This window comes from Haliotis rubra, unplaced genomic scaffold (assembly GCF_003918875.1).
Source record: "Haliotis rubra isolate DU_JTF1 unplaced genomic scaffold, ASM391887v1 Scf1562, whole genome shotgun sequence".
NCBI classification, from domain to species: domain Eukaryota; kingdom Metazoa; phylum Mollusca; class Gastropoda; order Lepetellida; family Haliotidae; genus Haliotis; species Haliotis rubra.
The window spans coordinates 20580-47548 of record NW_025765517.1 but is presented as its reverse complement, the minus strand read 5'-3'; the positions used below and the strand labels follow the sequence as shown (position 1 = coordinate 47548).

Sequence of the window (26969 nt, the reverse complement as noted above, 5' to 3'; positions counted from 1 at the left end):
CTACATGATAACATACCCATTTAAGTTCCCCGACTGAGACTACATTATAACATACCCATTTAAGGTGCCATACCCATTTAAGACTGAGACTACATTATAACATACCCATTAAGGTGCCCCGACTGAGACTACATTATAACATACCCATTTAAGTTCCCCGACTGAGACTACATTATAACATACCCATTTAAGTTCACCGACTAAGACTACATTATAACATACCCATTAAGGTGCCCCGACTGAGACTACATGATAACATACCCATTTAAGTTCCCCGACTGAGACTACATTATAACATACCCATTTAAGTTCACCGACTAAGACTACATTATAACATACCCATTAAAGTTCCCCGACTGAGACTACATTATAACATACCCATTTAAGTTCACCGACTAAGACTACATTATAACATACCCATTTAAGTTCACCGACTAAGACTACATGATAACATACCCATTTAAGTTCCCCGACTGAGACTACATGATAACATACCCATTTAAGTTCCCCGACTGAGACTACATGATAACATACCCATTAAGGTGCCCCGACTAAGACTACATGATAACATACCCATTTAAGTTCCCCGACTGAGACTACATGATAACATACCCATTTAAGTTCCCTGACTGAGACTACATTATAACATACCCATTTAAGTTCACCGACTAAGACTACATTATAACATACCCATTAAGGTACCCGACTGAGACTACATGATAACATACCCATTTAAGTTCCCCGACTGAGACTACATTATAACATACCCATTTAAGTTCCCCGACTGAGACTACATGATAACATACCCATTAAGGTGCCCTGACTGAGACTTTACATTACATGATAACATACCCATTTAAGTTCCCCGACTAAGACTACATTATAACATACCCATTAAGGTGCCCCGACTGAGACTACATGATAACATACCCATTTAAGTTCCCCGACTGAGACTACATTATAACATACCCATTTAAGGTTCCCCGACTAAGACTACATGATAACATACCCATTTAAGTTCCCCGACTGAGACTACATGATAACATACCCATTTAAGTTCCCCGACTGAGACTACATTATAACATACCCATTTAAGTTCCCCGACTGAGACTACATGATAACATACCCATTAAAGTTCCCCGACTGAGACTACATGATAACATACCCATTTAAGTTCCCCGACTAAGACTACATTATAACATACCCATTAAGGTGCCCGACTGAGACTACATGATAACATACCCATTTAAGTTCCCCGACTGAGACTACATTATAACATACCCATTTAAGTTCCCCGACTGAGACTACATACATGATAACATACCCATTAAAGTTCCCCGACTGAGACTACATTATAACATACCCATTAAGGTTCCCCGACTGACTGAGACTACATTATAACATACCCATTTGAGTTGCTCCGACTGAGACTACATGATAACATACCCATTAAGGTGCCCCGACTGAGACTACATTATAACATACCCATTTAAGGTGCTGAGACTACAGATAACATACATTATAACATACCCATTTAAGTTCCCCGACTGAGACTACATTATAACATACCCATTTAAGTTCCCTGAGACTACATTATAACATACCCATTAAGGTGCTGAAGATTATAACATACCATTAAAGTGACTGAGACTACATTATAACATACCCATTAAGGTTCTCCGACTGAGACTACATGATAACATACCCATTTAAGTTCCACTAAGACTACATTATAACATACCCATTAAGGTGACTGAGACTACATTATAACATACCCATTTAAGTTCCCCCGACTGAGACTACATTATAACATACCCATTAAGGTTCCCCTGACTACATTAGACTACATTACTGAGACTATACATACCCATTAAGGTGCCCCGACTGAGACTACATTATAACATACCCATTTAAGTGCCTGACTGAGACTACATTATAACATACCCACATACCCATTATTAGGTTAAGGTGCTCCGACTGAGACTACATTATAACATACCCTTTAAGGTGATCCGACTGAGATTACATTATAACATACCCATTTAAGTTCCCAGACTAAGACTACATTATAACATACCCTTTAAGGTGATCCGACTGAGACTACATTGTATCATACCCATTTAAGTTACCCGACTAAGACTACATTATAACATACCCATTTAAGTTCCCCGACTGAGACTACATTATGATATACCCATTAAGGTGCTCCGACTGAGACTGCACTATAACATACCCACCCATTGCTCCGACTGGGACAACATTATTACATAGCCATTAAGGTGCTCCGACTGAGACTACAGTTTAAGATACCCATTTAAGTGCCACGACTAATATGTCATTATAACATACCCATTAAGGTGCCACGACTAAGACAACAGTTCGACATATCCATTAACGCGCCCCTACTAAGATGACATTATAACGTACCAGTTAACGGGCCACAGGTAAGATGACATTATTTGCAAAGATACACTAACCCAGCGGCGTCAAGTATATCTTTGAAATACTCTAATCGGCGACGGAGGTTGATGTAATGGTGACAGGTGTGGTCTTACCTGAGATCAAATACACAAGGGCAAACGTCGCAATGTGAGAGCGGCCGCTCTTGCCGAAGAAGGTGGGTACCACGAGCAGCACGATGCACCTCACGGACGTGCTGAGACCAAACCCCAGGGCAACAGCCACGCCCAGAACCCCGCCCACTGCCTGTCGCGTTGTCGGGGGCAGCTTGATGGAATTGATCACAGTAAAGTAGAGTGCTGTAAAATGACAAGTGCATACACAGTATTAAAGCAAGGTAAGCTTATGCTAAGAGTGGGGGAAGGAACATGAATAGAAGCGACAACACCCTATCCACAACCGCAGGAAATATGTTTTAAAAGTAGAGTCGACTGTACAATTGTGACTATATCATGAGCATATATTTGTATCAGCAGTATTTCAACTGCATGATGTTGTTTGTAAACTAATCGAGTCTGAACCAGACAATCCAGTGATTGTCACCATGTGATACGATGGCTCGGTTATGTGTTTATGAATCAGATAGTGATGATACCACGTGTTTGCGTATCCTGCTCAACCCATGGCACCCGTCATGCAAGATCTTGTCAGTTGCTCACCTCAAATAATTTATGAACGTAATGTTTAAGAAATAAAGTTCGCTCTACCCCAATGTGTTTTGTAATAAAGTATAGTTTTGCCCTTAACTATTATAATTAAAGCACGAGGACGGTAGTCCGAGTGCTTTGATGTTATAATAGTTCAGGGCAAAACTATACTTTATTACAAAACACATTAGGGTAGAGCGAACTTTAAATCTTTTCTAAGATGCTAAATTTAATACTTTCTAAGGATAATTACGATTAATTTAAGGCAGAAAACAAATGACGGTGTCGGTGACCTAAATTAAGAATCCTCGCACAGGGCTAACTGGTGCGCTGTTCTATTGATGTGTCTGCCCCCCTACGTTAAGACGAACGTTACCAGAAAAAACAAATGATAACAGTTTGATGACGGTTTACGTTCGAATTAAATATCTTCTCTGAATTATTTTAATTACATCTGTCATTAACGTAAACCATATGGGGCAATATCAACGTCGCATTTCTGCTACCAACGTAAGTTTAGATCAGTACATCCAGATGAAGCGGAGTAGTCAAGCGACATTCCACGATTGCATTGTGGTAATGTAAACATTGCGAACGTTACCGTGTCGCTGAAAACTTGTGAGTCGAATTGACACATTTTAACCGTCGTAAAACATAAACGTAATGTTTCCACCAGTGATGTTAGCTGCGTGAAGCAACTGCAAACCAAGAAACGGGATGCAACGGAGTAGTTTACTGTTGGAGGCCGTACGAGGCGATGGCAACTGACATGCATCGTGACGTCACTTGCATTGTGACGTAATGTAAAAATAATTCGATTACGAGGGGGCACACTAGAATGGCGCAGTAACGGGATAACGTCATTCAATTGTTACGTCATCAAAAAAACTATACCTTTATTGTCTCATAATGTATTTTTTTTTGGATTGTTCTAACAGCTAGGCATCTTAGAATACAAGTTAAGATAGGGAATTGCTTTGGACAACATTTTTGTCACCGATGCATCCAATTTCGAAATGTCCTCCACATATCTACTATAAAACCTTTCGAAAGCTTTAATGACGCCTTGAATATTGTAACCTTGATCGAACAACTTCTGAGCAAGAGTGACGTGACGCTTTTTTGAAATCTTGGTATAAAGAGCTTGCTTTATTATACACCAAAGCCCTGTGACTTGTTGTGTGTAGATAAGCTTGTTCCTCCTTGTGTCTTGTGGAGAAGACCGTCAAATCGTCCTACGTCACCTACGTGACAGATTTCTGCAGGCTACACGAACCAGGGCTGATATGTTTAGAGGTCGACTGTCCTCACAGACCATTCGACATCGGTTGCGGGCTGCCAATCTCCATTCTCGGCGTCCATATCGTGGGCCAATATTGACGCCGTTTCATCAACGTCAATGCCTGCTGTGGGCCCAACGTCACCTCCGATGGACCCAGAGAGACTGGAATCGAGTCGTCTTTAGTGACGAATCCAGGTTTACCCTCAGATTCGCGGACGGCAGGCATAGAACATACCGTTCACGGTGCCCAATGTTGTGTACAGGACGTCGATAGATTCGGGAGGGGAAGTTGCATGGTGTGGGGTGCTTTCTGTGGGAACAACCGTTCCCGACTTCTGGTCATCCGTGGAAAGCTCACAGCTGCTGCTTACCGCGACCAGGTGCTCACCGCTGAACTCGTTCCTTGGAATCAACTTCATGGACTGGCCATCGAGGTCCCTGACCTTAATCCAATAGAGCACGTTTGGGATGCACTTGGGAGAAGGCTTCGTGGTCTTAGGAACCAACCTCAGAATTTGCAGGAACTTGGCGCTGCCTTGCAAGAGCAATGGCGCAGAATCCCCAACCACGTGTTCACAAGCATCAGGCACTCGATGAGGAGACGGTGTTTGGCAGTGGTGAATACGCGGGGCGGCCATACACGATACTGAACTGAAAAATTTCGCATTTTTATTCTTGTGACTTGACATTCTGTATACCCATGTTTTGGAACGGCGGTGTAGCCTAATGGAACTGATTATGGCACTGTCAGTGTATCGAGTACATCACACAGATCTCAGCAATGAAATAATAACAATTTAACCATCTTACCATCTCTTGTTCTTTTATAGTGCCCTGAAGAAAGTATGTGAAGTTTCTTTTTTGACTCAGTATATAAGACCATACCCACAAGAACAGACAGATATTACTTGCTTGATCTACCACTGGCACACGAATTTCCATTGTGTCATGATTTACCCGGAGTGGTATCTGTTCTCAGAGAGCGAGACATGTTTAGGCAGATTATTGGTTATAAAACAGACCATGCTCAAATCCGGTTTCGTGCTCAACACAAAACTCAGACTCGGTAAAGATGGGTTTATAAAAAAATTTGAGTACGTGCTCAACTTGAAGATGAAATACCTACGATCTCAAATAGGCTTTGAACGAAGCTCAACGCTGAGTTCGATATCAACAATGGCAGCTCACCTGGGTCAGATGAGGGGGAAAGCTCCGGGAGTGTTCAGAGATCTTTCGAACCCGCTTGAAGATTAAGACTCCGATGAATCCTTTTAGAGATATAGATTTAGACCAAGAACGATAATTTATTTGCTCGGTCTTCTGAATTAACCAAGACACACAGCTCGGAACTATTCACTGCCCCCACTATTGCAACTGCACCTCTGCCTTCGCTTTTTGGCGACTGGTGCTATGCATTGTTGGCTAGGGAAAAGCCTCAGCATTTCGCGATCAGCAGGACAGTACACTGAATTTCTGCAGGGGGACTCAGGTTACCCTTACCGTTGGTTCCGCCTGACACCTTGCTGAACCCCGCCAACAGTGTTGAGGAACGATACAATGGCTCTTTGTACAGTACAAGGGTACTCATTGAGCAGAAATTTGGTACTAGTCTGAAACGGCTGTTTCAGTGCTTGCAGGATGAGCTTAGGGGCACAATGAGTTTAGGGTCACAATGAGCTTAGGTCCACAATGAGCTTAGGGGCACAATGAGTTTGGGTCCACAATGAGCTTAGGGGCACAATGAGCTTAGGTCCACAATGAGCTTAGGTCCACAATGAGCTTAGGGGCACAATGAGCTTAGGTCCACAATGAGTTTAGGTCCACAATGAGTATAGGGTCACAATGAGCTTAGGGGCACAATGAGTGTAGGGTCACAATGAGTTTAGGTCCACAATGAGCTTAGGGGCACAATGAGTTTAGGTCCACAATGAGCTTAGGGGCACAATGAGTTTAGGGTCACAATGAGATTAGGTCCACAATGAGCTTAGGTCCACAATGAGCTTAGGGGCACAATGAGTTTAGGTCCACAATGAGCTTAGGGGCACAATGAGTTTAGGGTCACAATGAGATTAGGTCCACAATGAGCTTAGGGGCACAATGAGCTAAGGGGCACAATGAGCTTAGGTCCACAATGAGCTTAGGTCCACAATGAGCTTAGGTCCACAAAGAGCTTAGGTCCACAATGAGTTTAGGGGCACAATGAGTATAGGGTCACAATCAGCTTAGGTCCACAATGAGCTTAGGGGCACAATGAGTTTAGGCCCACAATAAGCTTAGGGGCACAATGAGTATAGGGTCACAATGAGCTTAGGGTCACAATGAGTACAGGGGCACAATGAGTTTAGGTCCACAATGAGCTTAGGGGCACAATGAGTTTAGGGTCACAATGAGCTTAGGTCCACAATGAGCTTAGGGGCACAATGAGCTTAGGTCCACAATGAGTTTTGGGGCACAATGAGTATAGGGTCACAATGAGATTAGGTCCACAATGAGCTTAGGGGCACAATGAGCTTAGGGGCACAATGAGCTAAGGGGCACAATGAGCTTAGGTCCACAATGAGCTTAGGGGCACAATGAGGTTAGGTCCACAATGAGTTTAGGGGCACAATGAGTATAGGGTCACAATCAGCTTAGGTCCACAATGAGCTTACGGGCACAATGAGTTTAGGGTCACAATGAGCTGGGGGGCACAATGAACTTAGGTTCACAATGAGTTTAGGGGCACAATGAGCTTAGGTCCACAATGAGCTTAGGGGCACAATGAGCTTAGTTCCACAATGAGCTTAGGGGCACAATGAGTTTAGGTCCACAATGAGCTTAGGGGCACAATGAGCTTAGGTCCACAATGAGCTTAGGGGCACAATTAGTTTAGGGTCACAATGAGCTTAGGTCCACAATGAGCTTAGGTCCACAATGAGCTTAGGGGCACAACGAGTTTAGGGGCACAATGAGCTTAGGGGCACAATGAGTTTAGGGCCAGAATTAGCTTAGGGCTACAATGAGCTTAGGGGCACAATGAGTTTAGGGGCACAAGGAGCTTAGGGGCACAATGAGTTTAGGGTCACAATGAGCTTAGGTCCACAATGAGTTTAGGGCCACAATGAGCTTAGGGGCACAATGAGTTTAGGGGCACAATGAGCTTAGGGGCACAATGAGTTTAGGGGCACAATGAGGTTAGGGGCACAATGAGTTTAGGGGCACAATGAGCTTAGGTCCACAATGAGTTTAGGTCCACAATGAGCTTAGGGGCACAATGAGTTTAGGGGCACAAGTGTCATTCCAGCGAACGCAGTGGCCTATGTAATTTGCACGAGTTGTATTAGGTAATATGGGTACACAAAGAGTTGATATAATTCATAATGAAGACAATCTACACAACATGTAATAATGATATTTTTGTACCATTGGTTACAGGTCAAAATGATAGAGTTGATGTGAGACATCACATTATTCGGACATTTTTCAGTCATTAATCATATTACCATTGCTTCATAACCATTCTACCTCTATTGATGAGTATTGTTGCTCTGCAGAAGTTGCTGTCATCCCTAAAACCTACATAGATAAAGCTGACAACACAGTTCCCTTGAATTAAGATTCACTGATGAATCTGTGTCTACATTCTACCTCTATTGATGATTGTGTGAGTATTGTTGCTCTGCAGAAGTTGCTGTCATCCCTAAAACCTACATAGATAAAGCTGACAACACAGTTCCCTTGAATTAAGATTCACTGATGAATCTGTGTCTACATTCTACCTCTATTGATGATTGTGTGAGTATTGTTGCTCTGCAGAAGTTGCTGTCATCCCTAAAACCTACATAGATAAAGCTGACAACACAGTTCCCTTGAGTTAAGATTCACTGATGAATCTGTGTCTACATTAACTAATTATGTAAGTATAAGTAAATTAGTAATTGCTGTGGTAGTTCCTTACTAGTACAGCGACTCAGTTTGATATGTGATATTCTACAACTGTTCAATTTTAAAGGGGCCAAATTGTCAGTATAAAAGAATTCAAATTTTTGTTCTTGCCTAAAAATTTACGACAGTTGTTTATTGCAAGAATCACGTGATCCTTTGAAATAGATAACATTCTCTAATGTTGAACAATGTCAGAAATTAGGTTACAGATACAGTTTCAATTAATAGTTCTGGTGATGAAATGTTTCAATTTCACGAAACTTCAGTTTCTGTATTCATCTTCAGTTGATAGCAAACAGATTTTACATGCAGCAACTGAATTTCTGAGTCTAATTTCTTTTGATTTTTATTCAATTTCAAGGTGCAACTTCTTTTGCTCCAGTTTAATCCGCTTAGTCTCCTCTATGGTATTTTCATTTTTTGGCGTCAACTTAACTTCTTCTTTGCTTTCGGCTGATTTTTTTTCTCTGTAAACCCAATGAAACAGACATTGAATTTGTTTAGTGCTAAGTTATTGATCTAGTAATGTTCTGTTAGGGTGACAACTTGGGATGATATTACACATACACATATTGTTTTGTTTGGTAGTATTGCGCTCATAACCTAACTGCAACTTTGACAATACTGAAATATGCACATTAGTTGATGTATTACATGTTAATAGAATTTTTCATATGTGCCATCTGAATGGTTATCTGCTGAGGCACCTTTTTCACTATGTGGTTCGTCACCTATTGGGCATGTAAAGGATGGAATAGCAATTTTCTCGATGTTCTTGGGAGGCATAGAGAAGGTGGTATTCAAGTATATGACTAAATATTATGGATGTCAACTTCCTCTTTATTGAATACACAACGTTTTGGGGGGCTTTTCCTTGCCCCTTCGTCAGGTGAATGCTACCTAACAGATGTACAAAACACATATTCTATCAATGTACATGAAACCAGAGTGAATTTAAGCATGTTTATTATCCATATGGTGAAACATAACTAATGCCATATATATCATATGTGTACATGCGCACATATCTCTTTTGCCTAGCAACCATTGTTTCCGTATTTCGTCGTCTGCGACGTCATTATACAATTGAACGTGACGTCAACGAAGAGGGCGGTCACACTTGCTTATAGTTTTCTCCGACACAAACGTACATGAATACAATGAATAATAAAAATGATAATACACTCGAGCAGGTGTGTCATATGACCTGTATGAAACTCGTGCAAAATTATGCATTGGCCTAGTTCTCGCTCGGGCAATACAAAATTACACACGCGTTTCTTAGAAGTCGTATGACCCACTTGCTCGTGTTATAATCACTGTGTATACAATAAACAGGGGATTACGAGATGATCTGTTAACATTCAAAGAAATGAAGACAAAAACACTTTTTCCATGAGAATGTTAAGAGTTGAAAATATTTACGAGTTTAAGGCATTATAACCCTAGAGAAGTACATTTGTTTCCAGGGAGATAAAACACCAAGTAATACAGATGTTATACATGCGATGTGTATGCTATTGCATGTAAAGAGTATTCAGAGACCATAAAATGTTGGTTTCCTTCTGCTGCAATGCCAACTACGTCACCAAAGGTAGGTCCATATGAAGGGAGAAGGAAAGCAAAATGTGTTTTGCAGCTTTTTAACATTTTCAATTTATTTTTTGATACATGCAAATGTGTACCTTTGAATATGATGACTGATTAAGTTTTATGAACTTTATTGTTTGACACAGACTAACCATTGCCTGAATGATTTGGCAGCGATGTAATTCCCTCAACTAGTGTATTCTTCACTATGATCACATGTATAACAGACTTTGTACCTGACAAATATTACTTGTCGTATTTTTCTCGTACAGTACTTCATTTGTCCATGATGGTAGTGTCACTAATATTTTTCTTATTCCTTGTCAGAATGATGGGTTCCAGGTTTTCAGTCTCACCACGGGTAGCATTATAATCAAAATATCAGCATTAAAATCAGACACAGCCATACCATCAGTTTCAATGCCATGGTCTAGACCATGAATTCCTGGCCTCTTCCACTGACTGGGCAATGGCTTCATCTGCACTTGTTGGTGGTTAAGGTGCTCCTCCAGTTGCGGCTATCGACCTTCTGAGGCCATCGATCTTTGTTTTAGCTACAATAAACAAATAAGCAGTTTAACGTCACTTATGAACACACATATTTTTATTTGGAATATTCAACATATCACACAGACATTCAGCTGATGCAACAATGTCAACATTCAACATATCACACAGACATTCAGCTGATATCACAATGTCAATATTCAACATATCACACAGACATTCAGCTGACATAACAATGTCAACATTCACCATATCACACAGACATTCAGCTGATATCACAATGCCAACATTCAACACATCACACAGATATTCAGCTGGCATAACAATGTCAACATTCACCATATCACACAGACATTCAGCTGATATCACAATGTCAACATTCACCATATCACACAGACATTCAGCTGACATAACAATGTATCAACATTCACAATGTCATTCATATCACACAGATATTCAGCTGACATAACAATGTCAACATTCAACACATCACACATACATTCAGCTGATATCACAATGCCAACAATCACCATATCACACAGACATTCAGCTGATGTCACAGTGCCAACATTCACCATATCACACAGACATTCAGCTGATATCACAATGTCAACATTCACCATATCACACAGACATTCAGCTGACATGACAATGTCAACATTCACCATATCACACAGACATTCAGCTGACATAACAATGTCAACATTCACCATATCACACAGATATTCAGCTGACATAACAATGTCAACATTCAACACATCACACATACATTCAGCTGATATCACAATGCCAACAATCACCATATCACACAGACATTCAGCTGATGTCACAGTGCCAACATTCACCATATCACACAGACATTCAGCTGATATCACAATGTCAACATTCACCATATCACACAGATATTCAGCTGACATGACAATGTCAACAGTAACTACATGTAAACTGATAGTTATACTGTCATTACTTGAAACAATAAGTGAACTAATTCAAGATAAAATCAATAATCAGAATGTTAAGATTATGAACAACAGGGCGCCGAAATTGTTCCGTTTGTGAAAATTCTTTTGCTAACTAAGATTATTTGTAATTATTTTCAACAGATATTTGTAATTGTTGGAAAGATGTGGTAGTGAGTGGAGAGGGCTGTGGTGATAATTTCTTGAGGTACGGTAAATACTAGAAACGATCGCATATGGAATCATGTTGAACAACTTACGCGTTTAGGTGTCCGTGTCTTCACTCCATACCCCTTGATATCTCCAAAGAGAAATCCTTCTCTGGAGAACTTCCTGGATGAGGCAAACCTCTTCCGCCTCAGACCACCCCTTTCCGCGTGTTCTTAACTCGGGCACACCCATCGGTGTCATTGTAAATAAGCAGACGACAACATCCGAATCGTTTTCTTACCTTTCCGCACGGAAGAGTTCCAAACTGGCGTTTGTGTCTTAAACAAAGAGTACGTTTAGCATATACTCAAGCCGTATGTGAGTTGTACTCAACTGAGTACACACTGAAAACGTTTTATAGCCTCCGTTTGAGTACAAAGCTCAGTTGAACACGAGCACGGATTTGAGCATGAAACTGAGTTGATTACAAATTGTTTATAACCTCTAGGCCAGGTGGGTTATTAGGGTTAGTTCCAGCAAGTCAGGGTTTACCTGGTGGGTTATTACTTATTCCCTGTGGGTTAATAGTAAAGTCTTATTTCCAGCAAGTCAGAATTTACCAGGTGGGTTATGATGGGTATGGACACTGGGTCGGTGTCCAGGGTTGAACCTTGGAATGGATCCGAACGTACTTGTCCAATAGATCACAGGTTGTAAGAATCGATGGTGTAAACTAACAGAGGAAATATCTACTTTATGGCGTTCAACAGGGGTCTGTTCCTGGGCCGATCCTTTTCACTAAATACATGCTACCAACTGGTGACATCGCCAGAGCACACAACCTCGATTTTCACTTCTACGCGGATGACAGTCAGATCTATCTGGCTTTCAAACCACTAACCACCACAATATCTTATCAGCGAATCCAACAGTGTATAGGCGACATCAAGCACGAGATGACATCAAACCTTTTTTTAAAATTGAACGATGGAAAAAACAGAGTTGTTGGTCATCTGCCCTAAGCAAACCATGACAAGGATCCATCTGCCAGTTCCCAAGTGGCGAACACAGAATACCCAGAGGTCCACATGCCAGGAATCTGGGGGGTTATCTTTGACTGGTCACTCAGTCTGGAGACCCTTATCAACTCTTTTTGCAAGAGGTCATACCACCACATTAGCAACATTGGTCAGATATGGAGGTACCTTAATGTGGATACCAAACGAGCTCTAGCCCAAGCCTACGTTACATCCAGGAAAGTCTATTGTAACTCGCTGCTATATGGCCTTCCACAACAACTTGTAAATAGGCTCCAAAAAGCACAACATACAGCTGCGGGAAGCATCACTATAACAGCGGAGTGGGATCACACCAGACCAGTGCTTGAAAACCTTCATAGGCTTCCTGTCCACCACAGAATCCAATACAAGATCCTCGTTCCAGCATGATAGACATCTATCAACCAGTCCATCAGTTACGATCAGCCGAACAGAATCTACTTGCTGTGCCACGGACTAGGACAAAGATGTTTGGAGATAGATCTTTTGGTAAAGCAGGTCCAGTTCTGTGGAACAGATTACCTCTTTACCAAAGATCAGGCCCCGATTTCTCGAAACAAACTTAAGCTTTTACTCAAATTTCAAACTGAGTTTGACAATTTGAAACAGCTGAATTTTTAAACTCAACTGCATTTTTTAAATAAAAAAAAGCCCAAACACCTTAAGTAATCTATTTACCAAACTCAAATTGTCCACTAAGTTTTAGTTTAATATTGATTTCAGTTTATTCTGGGGAATGCATTTTCCTGCGTTTTCTCAAATTTGAGCGAAAACTCAGACTTAAGTCAAAGACTTAAGTTTGTTTCGAGAAATCGGGGCCAGAACAACAGCTATCCATTTTCAAGGCCCAGCTAAAGACTCACTTATACAGAGAAGCATTCAATCTGTAAGTGTTGCTTGAAGCTAAAGACTCACTTATACAGAGAAGCATTCAATCTGTAACTGTTGCTTGAAGCTAAAGACTCACTTATACAGAGAAGCATTCAATCTGTAACTGTTGCTTGAAGTGTTTTCCTTGAACTGATGCGCTTTTGAGTAGCTTCTGTTGGATTCTAGCATTCTAAACCCTGTTGGTAATTACTTATTCCCAGTGGGTTGTTACTTATTCATAGCAAGTCAGGGCTTATCAGGTGAGGTATTACTTATTCCCAGTGGTTTATTATTTACTTCCATCAAGTCAACGTTTACCCTGTGGGTTAATACTTATTCCCAACAAGTCAGGAATTACCAGGTGAGATATTTCTTATTTCCGAATGGCTTATTACTTACTTCCAGCAAGTAAGGATTTATCAGCTGGGTTATTACTTATTTACTTTGGGTTATTATTTATTCCCAGCGAGTTATAATTTGGGTGGGGTTATAGAGTCATGGTGGTTTTAAACCTAACCAGGCGTTACATGGATCTGTCTAGTCATTACATACATCTGCCGAGTATTGCTGACGTGGTGGGCGAACCGGCTAAAGCGCCAGGTTAGTGATCCAGCGTGTTTGAGGTGACGGGATCGAGCCCACCTGTCACCGAGTGTAAAAACCTTGGAGTCAACTTTGTGTGCAGACTCTTTCAGTGTTGTCACAAGCCCTGGTGTACAGTACACAACCCTGTGCACTTGAAAGAACCCGCGAATCTGTATGACCAGATGGTGGCCACATGAACACCTAGTTGCGGGTACAGCAACGTGCAGTTAACTTGGACAAAGTACTGTGACTATGTTTCTTAGCATACATGTATGTAGTAAGTTTATTACTAACCAGACGTATCATGTGTATACTTTGATAAGGATTACGCGACAGCTGAGTGGCTATCTGAGAGTGGCACAACGTACCGAGCGAGTCGTTACTTACCAAAAGCCACGGCAACTCCGATGGGAAAGGCTAAGACAGTTTTCAGTGTCCGGTGTTGGTCAGGTGACGACCGTAACAACAGTTTGAGAAGCCCAAACAGCTTTCTGCAGGAACCACATCGTTCTGATTTACCTGGGGATGATATGCACATGCGCAGTTAATATTCTCTTCCTCTGAGGCGTAGATAAATGAATGAACCAATTACAGGGTAAATTGTGGCTGCATGAACCAGTGTTCCTTCAGAATCGATTACTCACCGACACTCCTTTCACAAAATACATATAGTCATCTTCCGTCAGAATAACTACTGACGCACCAGCCCTACCACGCCTTGAAGCTTTGAACAAAGTCCTGCCTAAGACGCAATGGAACGTGATGACGGGCACGGCGAGATGACGTAACGCAATGGAACGTGTGGGGACGGCGAGATGACGAGCACGTGACGCCTGAGACGTAATGAAATGGACGGGCACGACGAGATGACGAGCGCGTGACGCCTGAGACGTAACGCAATGAAATGGACGGGCACGGCGAGATGACGAGCACGTGACGCCTGAGACGTAACGCAATGGAATGGACGGGCACGGTGAAATGACGAGCATGTGACGCCTGAGATGTAACGCAATGAAATGGACGGGCACGGCGAGATGACAGACACCTACTACGGGTGTCCGTCGTGGTGACACACGACTATTTACGTTTCAACCGAGACATGGTGAGCAATGGGCTACATAAGCGCAGATGAGACAAGGCGTAACTGAAATCGCAATACGCACTAATGTTGGGTATTCACTTCGTTGGGACATTCTGTGACCATTCTGAAGGGAACGGGATCGTGGGAATCATATTCTAAAAAAACAAAGTAACGTTGCTTCATTAACCCCCTGAGAGCCACAGGGACATATATGTCCTTCTTCTTCAACCCTCCATTTGAAGTTCAATAAAAATCAAAATATCCCACGCACACAAATACACTTCACAGTTTCGAATTCTGCGGTAAATCTCCTGTTTCGTGATACCATCTACTTGTATTTGGAACGAAGCTCAAGTGCTGAAAATGACCTTTCAAAATTGGCTTCGTCGAAAATGTCGCCATTTTTGACACAGTACGAAATCGCGATTCATAGCGTTATTTGTTGTATGATTTGAAATGTGAAAATCGGATAATTACTGGATTTTAAAAAATATTTTTTAGAAAATAAAATATTAATGACCACTGATATCACTTTTTCGTGATATCACTAATGATAATTCTGAAACGTTGCCAATGAACCTAGAATCGGTTGGGATGTTTTCGAAATACACCTACACGAACGCCGAAGTGTGCTTTCCGCCATATTGGATAGTGTTTACAAAATCACGTTTCGCAAAGGCAGGTATTGAGACGCCAATGTGCATCACGTATATTTCATATTCAGCTTCGAAAAATGCAATAAATTCCCCATACATTTAGAATCAAATTGCAACTGGCCTTTGTCACCAATACCAACTGTCTAGATAAACTGAGACGAAACATAATGGGTGTGAAAACGAACGCTGTACTCGCTTGGGAGAGCTGTCTAAGGCGCCAGGGCCCCGTTTTACGGGGCTCTCGTAAGCCTAAGATCTCGTAACTTTTCTCGTAGCATTCGTGCCTCCTATGTTACAGTATAGGAGGCACGAATGCTACGAGAAAAGTTACGAGATCTTAGGCTTACGAGAGCCCCGTGAAACGGGGTCCAGGCTAGTAATCCAGCGAGCCTGGAGGTGCCGGGATCGAGCCCACCTGTGACCGGGTTTAAAAACCTTGGAGTCAACTTTGTGTGCAGACACTTTCAGTGTTGTCACAACCCCTAGTGTACAGAAAACAACCCTGTGCACTTAAAAGAACCCACGAATCCGTTGGTATAGACCTTTCCACGGAGCAGTGCTTCGTGCCACTCTCAGTTATCCCCCTTTGTGGTGGCGCTAGTGTCGTCCGCCATTAAGCGGCTGCAAATTGACATTGACGTTTTACGTCTGGCAACTTGCTTGTTTTTTTCGAAAATATGTCTCGGGACAGAGGTAGGCCTTATGAACGTGGATCAGGGAGAATTTGTGCTATGAAAGACTGTACAAATAGCCAGAGAAATCTACGTATATGGAAGGAATTGCCCTGTACAGTACATAAACTGCCACGGAAGGACTGCCCTTGTTTGTTTCCCTATCATCTCCATAGGTTTCCTGTGAATGAAGATCGTCGTCGTGTTTGGGTGTCACGTGTTAATCGGAAGGATTTTCACCCATCTGATAGCAGTGTGGTATGTATTTATCAAGATAATTAGTGGCACAATAGTTTATCCCATCTGATAACTAGAGATAATGAAACGTTAGATATTTTGTTATTCATGTAGGGCCTACAGTGCTGTACCCCGTTTCACAAAGCTCTCGTAAGCTAAAGATCTCGTAGCATTCGTACCTCCTATGTTACAGTATAGGAGGTACGAATGCACTGTAGGGTAAAGCTATGCAACAAAGGGTTGAACGACAATTTTTACTAGTAAAATATTCCAACATTTTAAAACCTTATGTGCTACAAATCATTATTCTAGAGACATTTGTATTGTAGAAACTTACTGACATCTTGCAATATGCCCAAAAATATTGAGAGGAAACATTCTATTTATCATTATTTACTAAATATATCTTTCCTTAAAATTAGTTAATAATAACATTACTGGATTAATTTATTATGTAATTTATTATTGCTTAATTACTTTACCCTCCGTGTATCGTTTGTGTACACATAGTACAGGGATGTAAAGAATTTCTTTATTTAACGGCTCTAGTATTTAACAGGAGTGAAAAAAATAAATGTTGAAAATGTGATAACCCATTGTAGTTACTGGAGTGACATTGGCTAAATAGAAATGTACTTATTTTATTTTTATAACTCTTTTTCAGATATGCTCAATTCATTTTTTGGATGGCCATCCAAGCAAACAAAATCCTGATCCAGTCTTAAATTTGGGATATCAAAGAAAGGTTAGTGTACTTTTAGTTTAATGTAATGTACAATATAGTCCTACTAGTGATGTATTAAACGTAAAGTTATTTTGACAATTATGTTATAAACTATTTATTACTGTTCATTGATGTAAATGTATAATAGCCTGTTATACTTTAACTTTCCACTCTCCAGGTGACACAAGGAAGAAGGACCATTTTCCGATACCCTCTCTCTGATGTTTCTCGGACCCCAAGGAGCAATCAACTGACTGAGGAGTGCCATGCTGAAGCTGAACTGACAGATCAACCTGTATCTCAAGCTGAAGAGAAGGAAAAGGAGAATGATGACTCCAGACCAAGTGATTGTGACTGTTGTAAACAGAAGTCTTGTTTTTGTCTTCACAGACCTATGATAAAAGTTCCAAACAGAACTGTAGGAGTACAGGTTCATTTTAACAAGTCAGTAGATCACCATTATGCAACCCAGCACTACACGACCAAAACAAAGAATGTCTCTGTTCAGGTTAATTTTCCTGCCTTTTCTGCAGACAGTATTAAGACTGACACTGATTCTGTGTTTTACACTGGACTTACTCTACAAGTGTTTCTGTCAATAATAACTTATCTTACATCTGTACTGCGGTCAAACATTAAGATGCCACTCTCAGATCAAACACTACTCACACTTATGAGACTTAGGCTTGGAATTCAGTTTCATGATCTCGGGAGAAGATTTTCAATTTCCACGCAATTAGCAAGTAAAATTTTTGGAATTTGTATCTCAATTTTAGCCAGAAAGCTAAAGGATTGCATTGTTTGGCTCCCAAGAGATGTTATTCGATCTGCAATGCCAATGTCCTTTAAGACTACCTATCCACACACTACCTGCATTATTGGCTGTACAGAAATGTTCTTGCAACGTCCATTTTCATTGAAGGTTAGAGCTCAAACCTACAGTACATATAAAAGTCACAATACTGCTAAAATTCTTGTTGCGATTGCTCCCAATGGGTATATTATGTATGTTTCAAGATGCTATGGGGGTTGTGCAAGTGATGTGTATATCACCAAGAACTCGGGTTTTCTAAACTACTTGTTACCTGGTGATGAGGTAATGGCAGATAGAGGCTTTACAATAAGCAATGAACTTTATGCCAGAAGAGTGAAACTGAACATTCCTGCTTTTATGAAGGGTCGTAAACAACTGAGTGCTACAGAGTGTATAGAAACACGAAGAATTGCATCTGTAAGAATACATGTAGAAAGAGCAATTGCCAGGTTGAAGTCTTACAGAATATTGAATCAGGTTCTACCTCTTAATTCTGTTCAAAAGTTGGATAAGATAGTCAAAGTGTGTGCAGTCCTGTGTAACCTCAGACCAGAACTCATCAAGGACAAAGACTGAGTAGTCATGTATGTTTCAGACATCTAGTAGGCTGCTTAAGCTTATGAGATGTATGTGATTTTGCAATGTGATATTTCACCAACAAGAATGATAAATTATAAATACATATTCTCATTGAATTGATGTTTAAATCATTAAACTGAATGTTCACCTCACCTTGATTTTTGTTATCATTGCTGTTTTATGTTTAAATACCAACCTATAGATATTCAATGAAATCAAACTTGTAAATCACCTTAACCCTTTAGACTGCCATATGCATGGCACCATATATACAGTGATAGAAACTACCAGTGGCAGATGGCCACCACTTTTGTCTTTGGGCCACTGATATTTTGGAGAAAACAATAGCAGTTAGTGATCACCAAAAGTGTTTTTTATTTTTTACAGATACATCACCACTTGGGCCACTAGGAAAATCTCACAAGTTTCTGTAACTGTATATATGGTCCCATGATATGTGTGACAACAATATTCCTGCTTCAGGGGGTTAAACATTTCATCTTAAGTGTGAGTAATTACATGAGATATAAATACTGATCATGTTCATTAAAAACAAAAACACATATTCATTTCATACTGGTACATTGTATTTTATTATTCAACCTAAATATGTTAAACATTTATTTTAAGTTACTAGCGTGTTAAATAGTATTTGACTTGAACTGTAGTTTTCTTCATAGAATATCAGCAATTCATAATACACAACTTTGATTTTATTACTATTCATTTGAGTGTCAGTGAGTGAAGGAAATGTACACATTTACAGGTTATATACAAATTCTTTTCAAACATCAACAGTAAGTCAATAACATAGTAGATACATCACATCAATTAGATAGATAGCAATTTATTGACTCAGCTCTAACAAAACAACAAACTTCGCATAGCTGTGTAATTTATGTGTTGATGCTGTTACAGTGTTATTTACACTACTCATGCAACGGTGACACACAGAACTGCTTGTATTCCTCACTCAACACGAACCGACCTGCCTTGAAGTCATCAACCAACCGGACCAGCATATGTTTAAAATAAAACGCTCTTAATCTAGACAGTGTATTGTCAACAAAGCTGGAATCATATGCAACATCAAGCAGGACTCTGTCATGTTCTTCTGGTCTCCACATAAGAAATGTGCACTGATGTTTTCCTGTACAGAACATACACAACTGCACCTGAGTGAAATATCCATTTCTCCCTTTTGAGTAAAGAACTAGTTCACTCTCAATGTTTCGAACATCACCTTTTCCTGAGTCAATCATTGCATGCACAGATGTTGTAGGACATTTTATTTCTAATATTGCAGAATCTTCAATGATTCCATCAGGACTAGCAGACAGAAATGGTTCATGTGATGATATAACAGTTCCTGTACACATTACTTTCTTCCCAGAAATATCCTGATAATGTGCCCTTGCTATGGGTTCATGGGTCACTCCATAAGCAGTGTTGTCATTTCCCTTAAATCTCTCATACAGGTGATTGTTCAGGAATTTCTCAGGGTCGCCTCTACTTGTTTTAGGTATACTGTTGGCCTTGATGCTGGTATTCTTACTCGCCTGCTGTCTTTCCATAGCGGACTTGATGATGCACCCTGGTTTAATGTTAAATTACGTAATTCTTCTCTTTTGTACTCTGGAAGATTAACATACTAGTCATAAAATTCCTGGCAAACAGAACATTCCAATTTTGTGACAGTCTTGCTATAATCAATATCATGATATCCATGTCTGGATTCATCATTTGACGTTTCCTTGCAGATAGGATTTACATTTTCAGTGGCTGAAAATGTTTTATGGAGAAGTGTACCCTTCAGTTTCCAAAGAGAACAAAGTGGAGAATTATTTACATGCTCAGTAAAGTCTTCTGTGGTAACAAACTGCTTAAATCTGTAGGGCTTGCTTTTCGATGATGTAGACGTTTCTGCAGCTTGACTGGGATCATCAGATCTTTTTGGATGCTTGAAATTCATGGCCTTTAATTCACTGAGTAATTTATTGCTGTCAGTCCCTCGTCCCCATGTACAAGGTAAATCAGTACAAGATTTACCAGCATATCCATGTAACCAGGCTAGATGTACAGCATACATAATGGCTGCAACATGACTACATGACCTTCCATGACCAGCTGGGCAAGTGCAACATGCAGTTAATACAGTACCATCTTTCCTTGCAGCAATCCATGCATTGTAAGGAACTGTAGAGGCTCCTGGCTGAGAGGGTGACACACAGGCTTTAAGATAATGAACTTCATTTTCCACAATGCTTTGAATATCACCTAACCATCCATTCTGCACATAATTATATGCATATGTTGCTCGAAAAGCTTTCATTTCCTTGGAATCAAATGAGTGGGACTTAATGAGGTAGTCAATAATATCTTCATATCCTATCTGAGGCCAGTTTCCAGTATTATTGGTAACCCACTTGGCACTGCCTTCAGGTAGTGACTCTGTAACAGAAAGTACAATAATAACCATACCCACTCATCACATTTGACCTAGCCTCATTACAGATTGAGATAACTATCTGACCTAATTATATTTAACCAGCTGTTACTTCTAGTTACAAGAGAACGTCTTAATTTGTGTGAGATAAATAAGAAATATACTAGTACTTTTTAATAAAACAAATATGTAGATAAAAAAGTAGAAGGTATTTTTCACAAATTATTTGGTCAAGGTATAGTCAAAACGTAGTCATTTGTGAGCATTTAGTAAGAGATTACCGTGTGTAAATCTTGAAATTTATATAGCTAAATAATAAATTTTGACGATGGTTCTTGACATATCAAATCAAAATATAAACAAGACAACATTAGGGGAATATGTTTGGAAATATTTAAATGCCCTATACATATTTGAAAATACAGGCAAGTTCAAATTCAGAACACAGGCCTTATAAGATACAGGCGGCCTATAGTTTACATACAGTTTCACGTTAAATTCAACTTCGTTTAAAGGCCTTCAGTTTTCGTGCACAATACAATAGCCGAGTTACAACAAAATGCACATGATATTGACATTACTTGGTCATTTCTTTAAACTTTAGTACTTTAAATATATCTTACCTGCAATGTTTGTTTTAGACATGACATCAGAAATCCCTAAAACGAGATGTAATTGGACCTGTAAGTAGACGTTGTTTTTCGCGGCGTAAGCGTTGACTGGGCACCGTCTAGACTTGTTTGCAACGTCATAGATTGCCGCGGCGTTACAAATAGCACAGACCAGTTCATCGTTGCAGCCGCTTAATGGCTGCCACAAAATGGCGGCGCCCATGAAATAAGCCATGGAAAGGTCTATATGACCAGATGGTGGCCACATGAATACGTGCAAACACCTAGTTGCGGGTACAGCAACGTGCAGTAAAACTTGGACAAAGTACTGGGACTATGTGTCCCAGTCCACTCAGCTGTGAATGCGTACCTCGTAAGGATGGGAAAGCCACATTAACTAGGTGCTCCTAGTAGGCAGCAAAAGTTGTATGATCCCCAGGGAGTTGACATTGAAAATAGGATGTGTCGTTGTGATGGACATCCAATGATCTAGGGAAAACAAAGCGCCTTTGAGCAGTTGTACTGGATATCGGTGCTATACAAATCTTTGTTTGTATGTAAACAAAGACAAATTCCGATTTCACACTGCGTAGCATTTTCTGAAATTTTCATCCATCTATTCATTGCTTGCAATGGCTCAATACCTTTGGAATATGCATGGAAAGAGTATCGTAGCAAGAAGTAGTAAATTATAAATGGATACAATGCAATGATTTCATAATTGATAAGAAATTGTCAAAGTTTCTGTGCAGCGTGACGCCATGACTGACGCAAAATCACGCAGAACGAAAACGGTAATTATCAGCATTTTGGCTTCTTCTCTTACTTACAGTGAAAATGCTAAAAACATAACAATACACAGATAGTCAGAATCATTCTGATTACTTACATGTCATATTTCTGTACAAACGATCCCTGAATCAATGAAAGGGTCCTTGCAAAATCCTGTGTATCCTTGTCCGCAAAGCCGCCATTTTGTAAGAAATTGGTCATCGGTAGTGATGTCATACGTCAACATCGTTGTACATATTAGGCAATTTCTTTCAGGTAAGGTGGAGGTCGGTTAAACACAATCGCCCAATCCTTCCGATTACACTGTGAGTATTATGGTGTATATTTTGCGTATAGTTCAGATACTTTTTCATGAAACTGACTTCAGTATCTACATTTAACCTTGTCAAATATAATATCATACGTGCATATAGGGTTTACGGTGTTTTATTCTTTGAAAGTTTTTTATTGTATAGCCATAACTGCAATTACTTTAGTTCCTATGATGTACAATATTCAATGCATTTGGACTAATAGCAGTTTCACATGAACAGATTAATAAACGGCGAATTAATTCAACCTTATATATATAACTGATAATATTTAATGAAACTGATTTATATATGTTCTGAAATATGTATGCACACTTATTTAAAGAAATTGTCTTGTTTATTTCACCTTTTTATGGAAAATTAATGATGTATATTGATTGGCCAGGTGCGCGTTTGTCGGAAACGTTTTATGATTCACTATCGTTGTTTTCGATAATATAATCAATTCATATTCGATTTAAAAATATTGTGATGAGAGGATATCAAACTCTCACTGAATTTATATGAAAATTGTTTAAAAATATATAAACCATGTCATGTCTTAATTTGGACAAATCTTACATCCATATTCTAATATATAATACATACTAGTTCCATATATAAAAAGTTATCTTTTTACATCTTCCATTGCATACTTATGAAGAGAAATAGTTACATAATCGTAATCAAACAAAATTCTTATCCTAAACAAAATATTCGGGTGTTGTGAAATGTTATTTTTCATTTGCGTTAAATTGATCCCAAGCAGGTTCGCGTGTTGCTCACAATTAGACACACAGTCAAACTGTCTAATTGTTGATATATTCAACTATATGACGTCAACTAAAATGTTGCATTATTTTCAGCAATTTCATTACATTTGAAGATATGGCTAGTACTCTTGTAATAACGATGTAAAATTAGTCAAATTGCATCTACACAAACAGGAGAATATATGGGAATCTAAGAACTAACTTATATATCGGAAAGGGGCCATCCAAATCGATATTACGTGCTATCACATGTAGTACGTTGTCATCTTTTCTTATAAATTGTGAAACTACCAAAGCGCATCCGCTCACATTGGGGAACTTTGAATTGGGATAGTTTGGTTCACCGTGAACAAAAAATAACGAAAGTATGGCGTCCGTATCCACAACACGTTCTCAAATGTGATCTGAGTTACACTGATCTAGTGTTAAGCATAACGGAGTTATGTCCCCTTATCATTATACGTGTATGACCTATCTGTCGTCGTTTGACGTCATAGAACAAAATCCATTTTTGACATGTATTCCAAGTCATTTTTAATGTTGAGCGTATAACGTTATTTATCATACAATGGATAGTGTTCTCGGCAGGATAAAGCCAACGGATATATTCGGTATCCGTTGGGGTCATATACGGATATCGATGCAAATTAGAGAGGTCATATGCAAACTTCAGGGACTACTTTCACAGTGTAAACAAACATGGCGTCAAACGTCAGCGTGTCCGGATTGACGGCCGTGGTTACGGTACTGTCAGTGCTTTGATCCCAGAAAATTCATGCCTGGTTATGATAGATGGAATAGATTATAAAGCGAAGATAGAAATTCATAGGCTTACGAAGATACCAACATCAGTTCCCCGGCCGGGTCGGACTGTCAGTGTTAGCAAGAGAACGGCATAGGTGCACAATGTCACCGAACATTAAAGCGTATTTTGTTGTTCGAAAGGTTAATTGAAGGTTTCTGAAGGTTGCTGCATTAGGAATAAACACTATGTATTTAGCTCGCCAAGGCTCGCTAAATACAATGATTATTCCTAATGCAGGATATTAACCATCCCAAAACACACTCGCGTGATAACCTATATGTATGAGCACATAAACCCGATTCATATACACTTATGTCGATCAGATATCAGGCTGCATTTTCTTCGCTCACACTTTCCGTAAAGATGTCAGTCCAGATGCCAAATTAAAAAAATTGTAGCACAGTGCTTCTAAGGGTGCGCGATAAAAAGCGGAGAAAGTTACTGTTTTTTAACGCATATGAAAAATTTGGACAACATTAAGCAAGGTCTATTTCTCAAACTGAGTAGGTAGTTGCACTTATATTCATACCAACTGATAGGAAATTTAATATTCTACATCTCTGTGTAATTGTATAGCCGTACGTAGATACAGGACCAGCCGAGCGCAATTTTCGCACAACGTTCACTTTTCAAACATTGTGAAAATGTGCTCCTGAAAAAACACACTCGACATCCAGGGGGTTAAAAGGGTGTAAATGTAATGTCCTCATTTCAGACAAGAGTGCACAGCATCTCACGAAGTAGAAATGTATTCTATAGCTCGCGCTTTGCCTAAGTGGTTTCAGTAAGCAAAAATGAAAAAAAATACAAAATACATTTCTACTTCCGGGTCCCTAATTTTATGGAACATGTACTGTGTATACACATGGCAATATGTCATTATATAATGTGTTACCTTTGCTACTTCTAGGAGATGAAGTTGTCAACATCAAAGGTGTCTTTTCATCCACACCTGTATCTTCACTGTGTATTATCTCATGGTTTTCCACTCTGGGTCGAGACGACACATCGTTGCTTCCCGTACTCTTGCTATTACTGTCGCTCATCATTCTCTCCGAAACTATCGCTGTTTTAGTCAACAGTTTCTATCACGGAGAACATTCGATATATGAATTTATGACGTCATGCGCGATATTACGTCATAGTGGTTTAGTTTGGCGTCATAGAATGCATTGTGACGTCATGACGCTTTTTCTCACCCTCAGTAAGATGCGGGTAGCGCCACGCTGAGAGAGGACGAAGCCAACATCACTGCCACACGAATTTTCTTGACTGATTAGTCTTTGACTTGTTAATAATTCTCTCACCTTGCGTTGCATAAATCATGTTCTATCTAAATATAAAAAAGCAGATATAGTATTGTAACAGTGGATTAAATGGGTAAGTGATAGATGCCAATGAGTCTAATTGATGTACAAAAGGGAGGGTGGATGATAGTTTAATTGATACACAAAAGCAGGGATGACATACAAAATTTGCCAGGCTTTGGGTTGGTAAACCCCTTGATCTCTATTCATCTGTGGCCCCAATCTTTTAATGCTGATTGACTCTGAAATCTTGCGTCGTCGCCAATCATAGAAATTTGGTGTTATGATGGTTGTTGCTTGCCAGTCAAAGGAGTGTAATGGATTTTTCACAATGTGTTCAGAAACTTGCGATCTTATTTTAGCAGTCAGGTTTTGTGCTCAAAGGGCTATCTCTCCCCCATAGCTGCTGCAACAGTCACACGTTAGCTTGTAGGGGTCTTGAGTGGTGTTAGATGAATTACATCTTTCATTGGCACATCTATGCCGGCAGTTTTCTTGAGCAGTCGGCTGATCTGGCCTTGGAAGGGAATGGTTACTGTAACCGGGGATGGCTCAGGTTTGGGTTGGCGTTCTTCTTGCTGTTGGAGGGTCGATGCTAGGGTTCTGTCAACAACATGTTTGGTATAGCCGCTGAGGTTGATGAATGTGCTTCTTACTTGGTCTATTTCAGCTTGGAGATGGTCGGGGTCGAAGATGGATCTGGCTCGTCTGGTCAGGGGTGATACTATAGCGCGTTGGTTTGGTTTGGTGTATTCTCATGCAGATCACAATAATGACACAGAGAAAAAAATACCAATGTACAGATTTGTTTTTGGAACATACGTCGACCGGATTTCACATATTTGCTTATTTTCAACAGTAGTGCTTTATGCGTACAAGACATTAGGGATATAAATTTATCTAATGATGGATAATTGCAATAATAGTTTGGTAGAAATGAATTTCTTACTTTTCTTAAATATGGGCAGTATAACATGAAGTGACGTTCTCTCCTATTGTTTTCTTACATTATTTACATAATCTTTCTTCATTACTAGCATGCCATCTGATTTGTTTCTATTGGGAGTGTATGGTTACAAGGTTGGTCTGGATAGAGAGGTAATGAATATCCTGGTTCTGTAGACGGAGAAATTTCTGTAGACGGAGAAAGC

The 26969-nt window shown here is 39.9% G+C and overlaps 1 protein-coding gene and 1 long non-coding RNA gene across 2 annotated transcripts in view; one reads left to right on the top strand and one right to left on the bottom strand.

Moving 5' to 3' along the window:
- The window catches only part of LOC124270980 (E3 ubiquitin-protein ligase DCST1-like), a 78875-nt gene extending 53295 nt beyond the window's left edge, over window positions 1-25580 (bottom strand). Inside the window, exons 1-3 of the mRNA XM_046706051.1 lie at window positions 25407-25580; window positions 14420-14551; window positions 2556-2759 (exon numbers count right to left, since the gene is read on the bottom strand). Coding sequence (XP_046562007.1) covers window positions 2556-2759; window positions 14420-14551; window positions 25407-25560 — 490 coding nt within the window. The 5' untranslated portion in view covers window positions 25561-25580. The remainder of the gene's footprint in view (window positions 1-2555; window positions 2760-14419; window positions 14552-25406) is intronic.
- LOC124270982 lies at window positions 16548-18242 on the top strand. Its single transcript, XR_006896915.1, has 3 exons — window positions 16548-16698; window positions 17342-17422; window positions 17580-18242. It is a non-coding gene; the product is annotated as an uncharacterized LOC124270982 (long non-coding RNA).
- Window positions 25581-26969: the final 1389 nt, after the last annotated feature.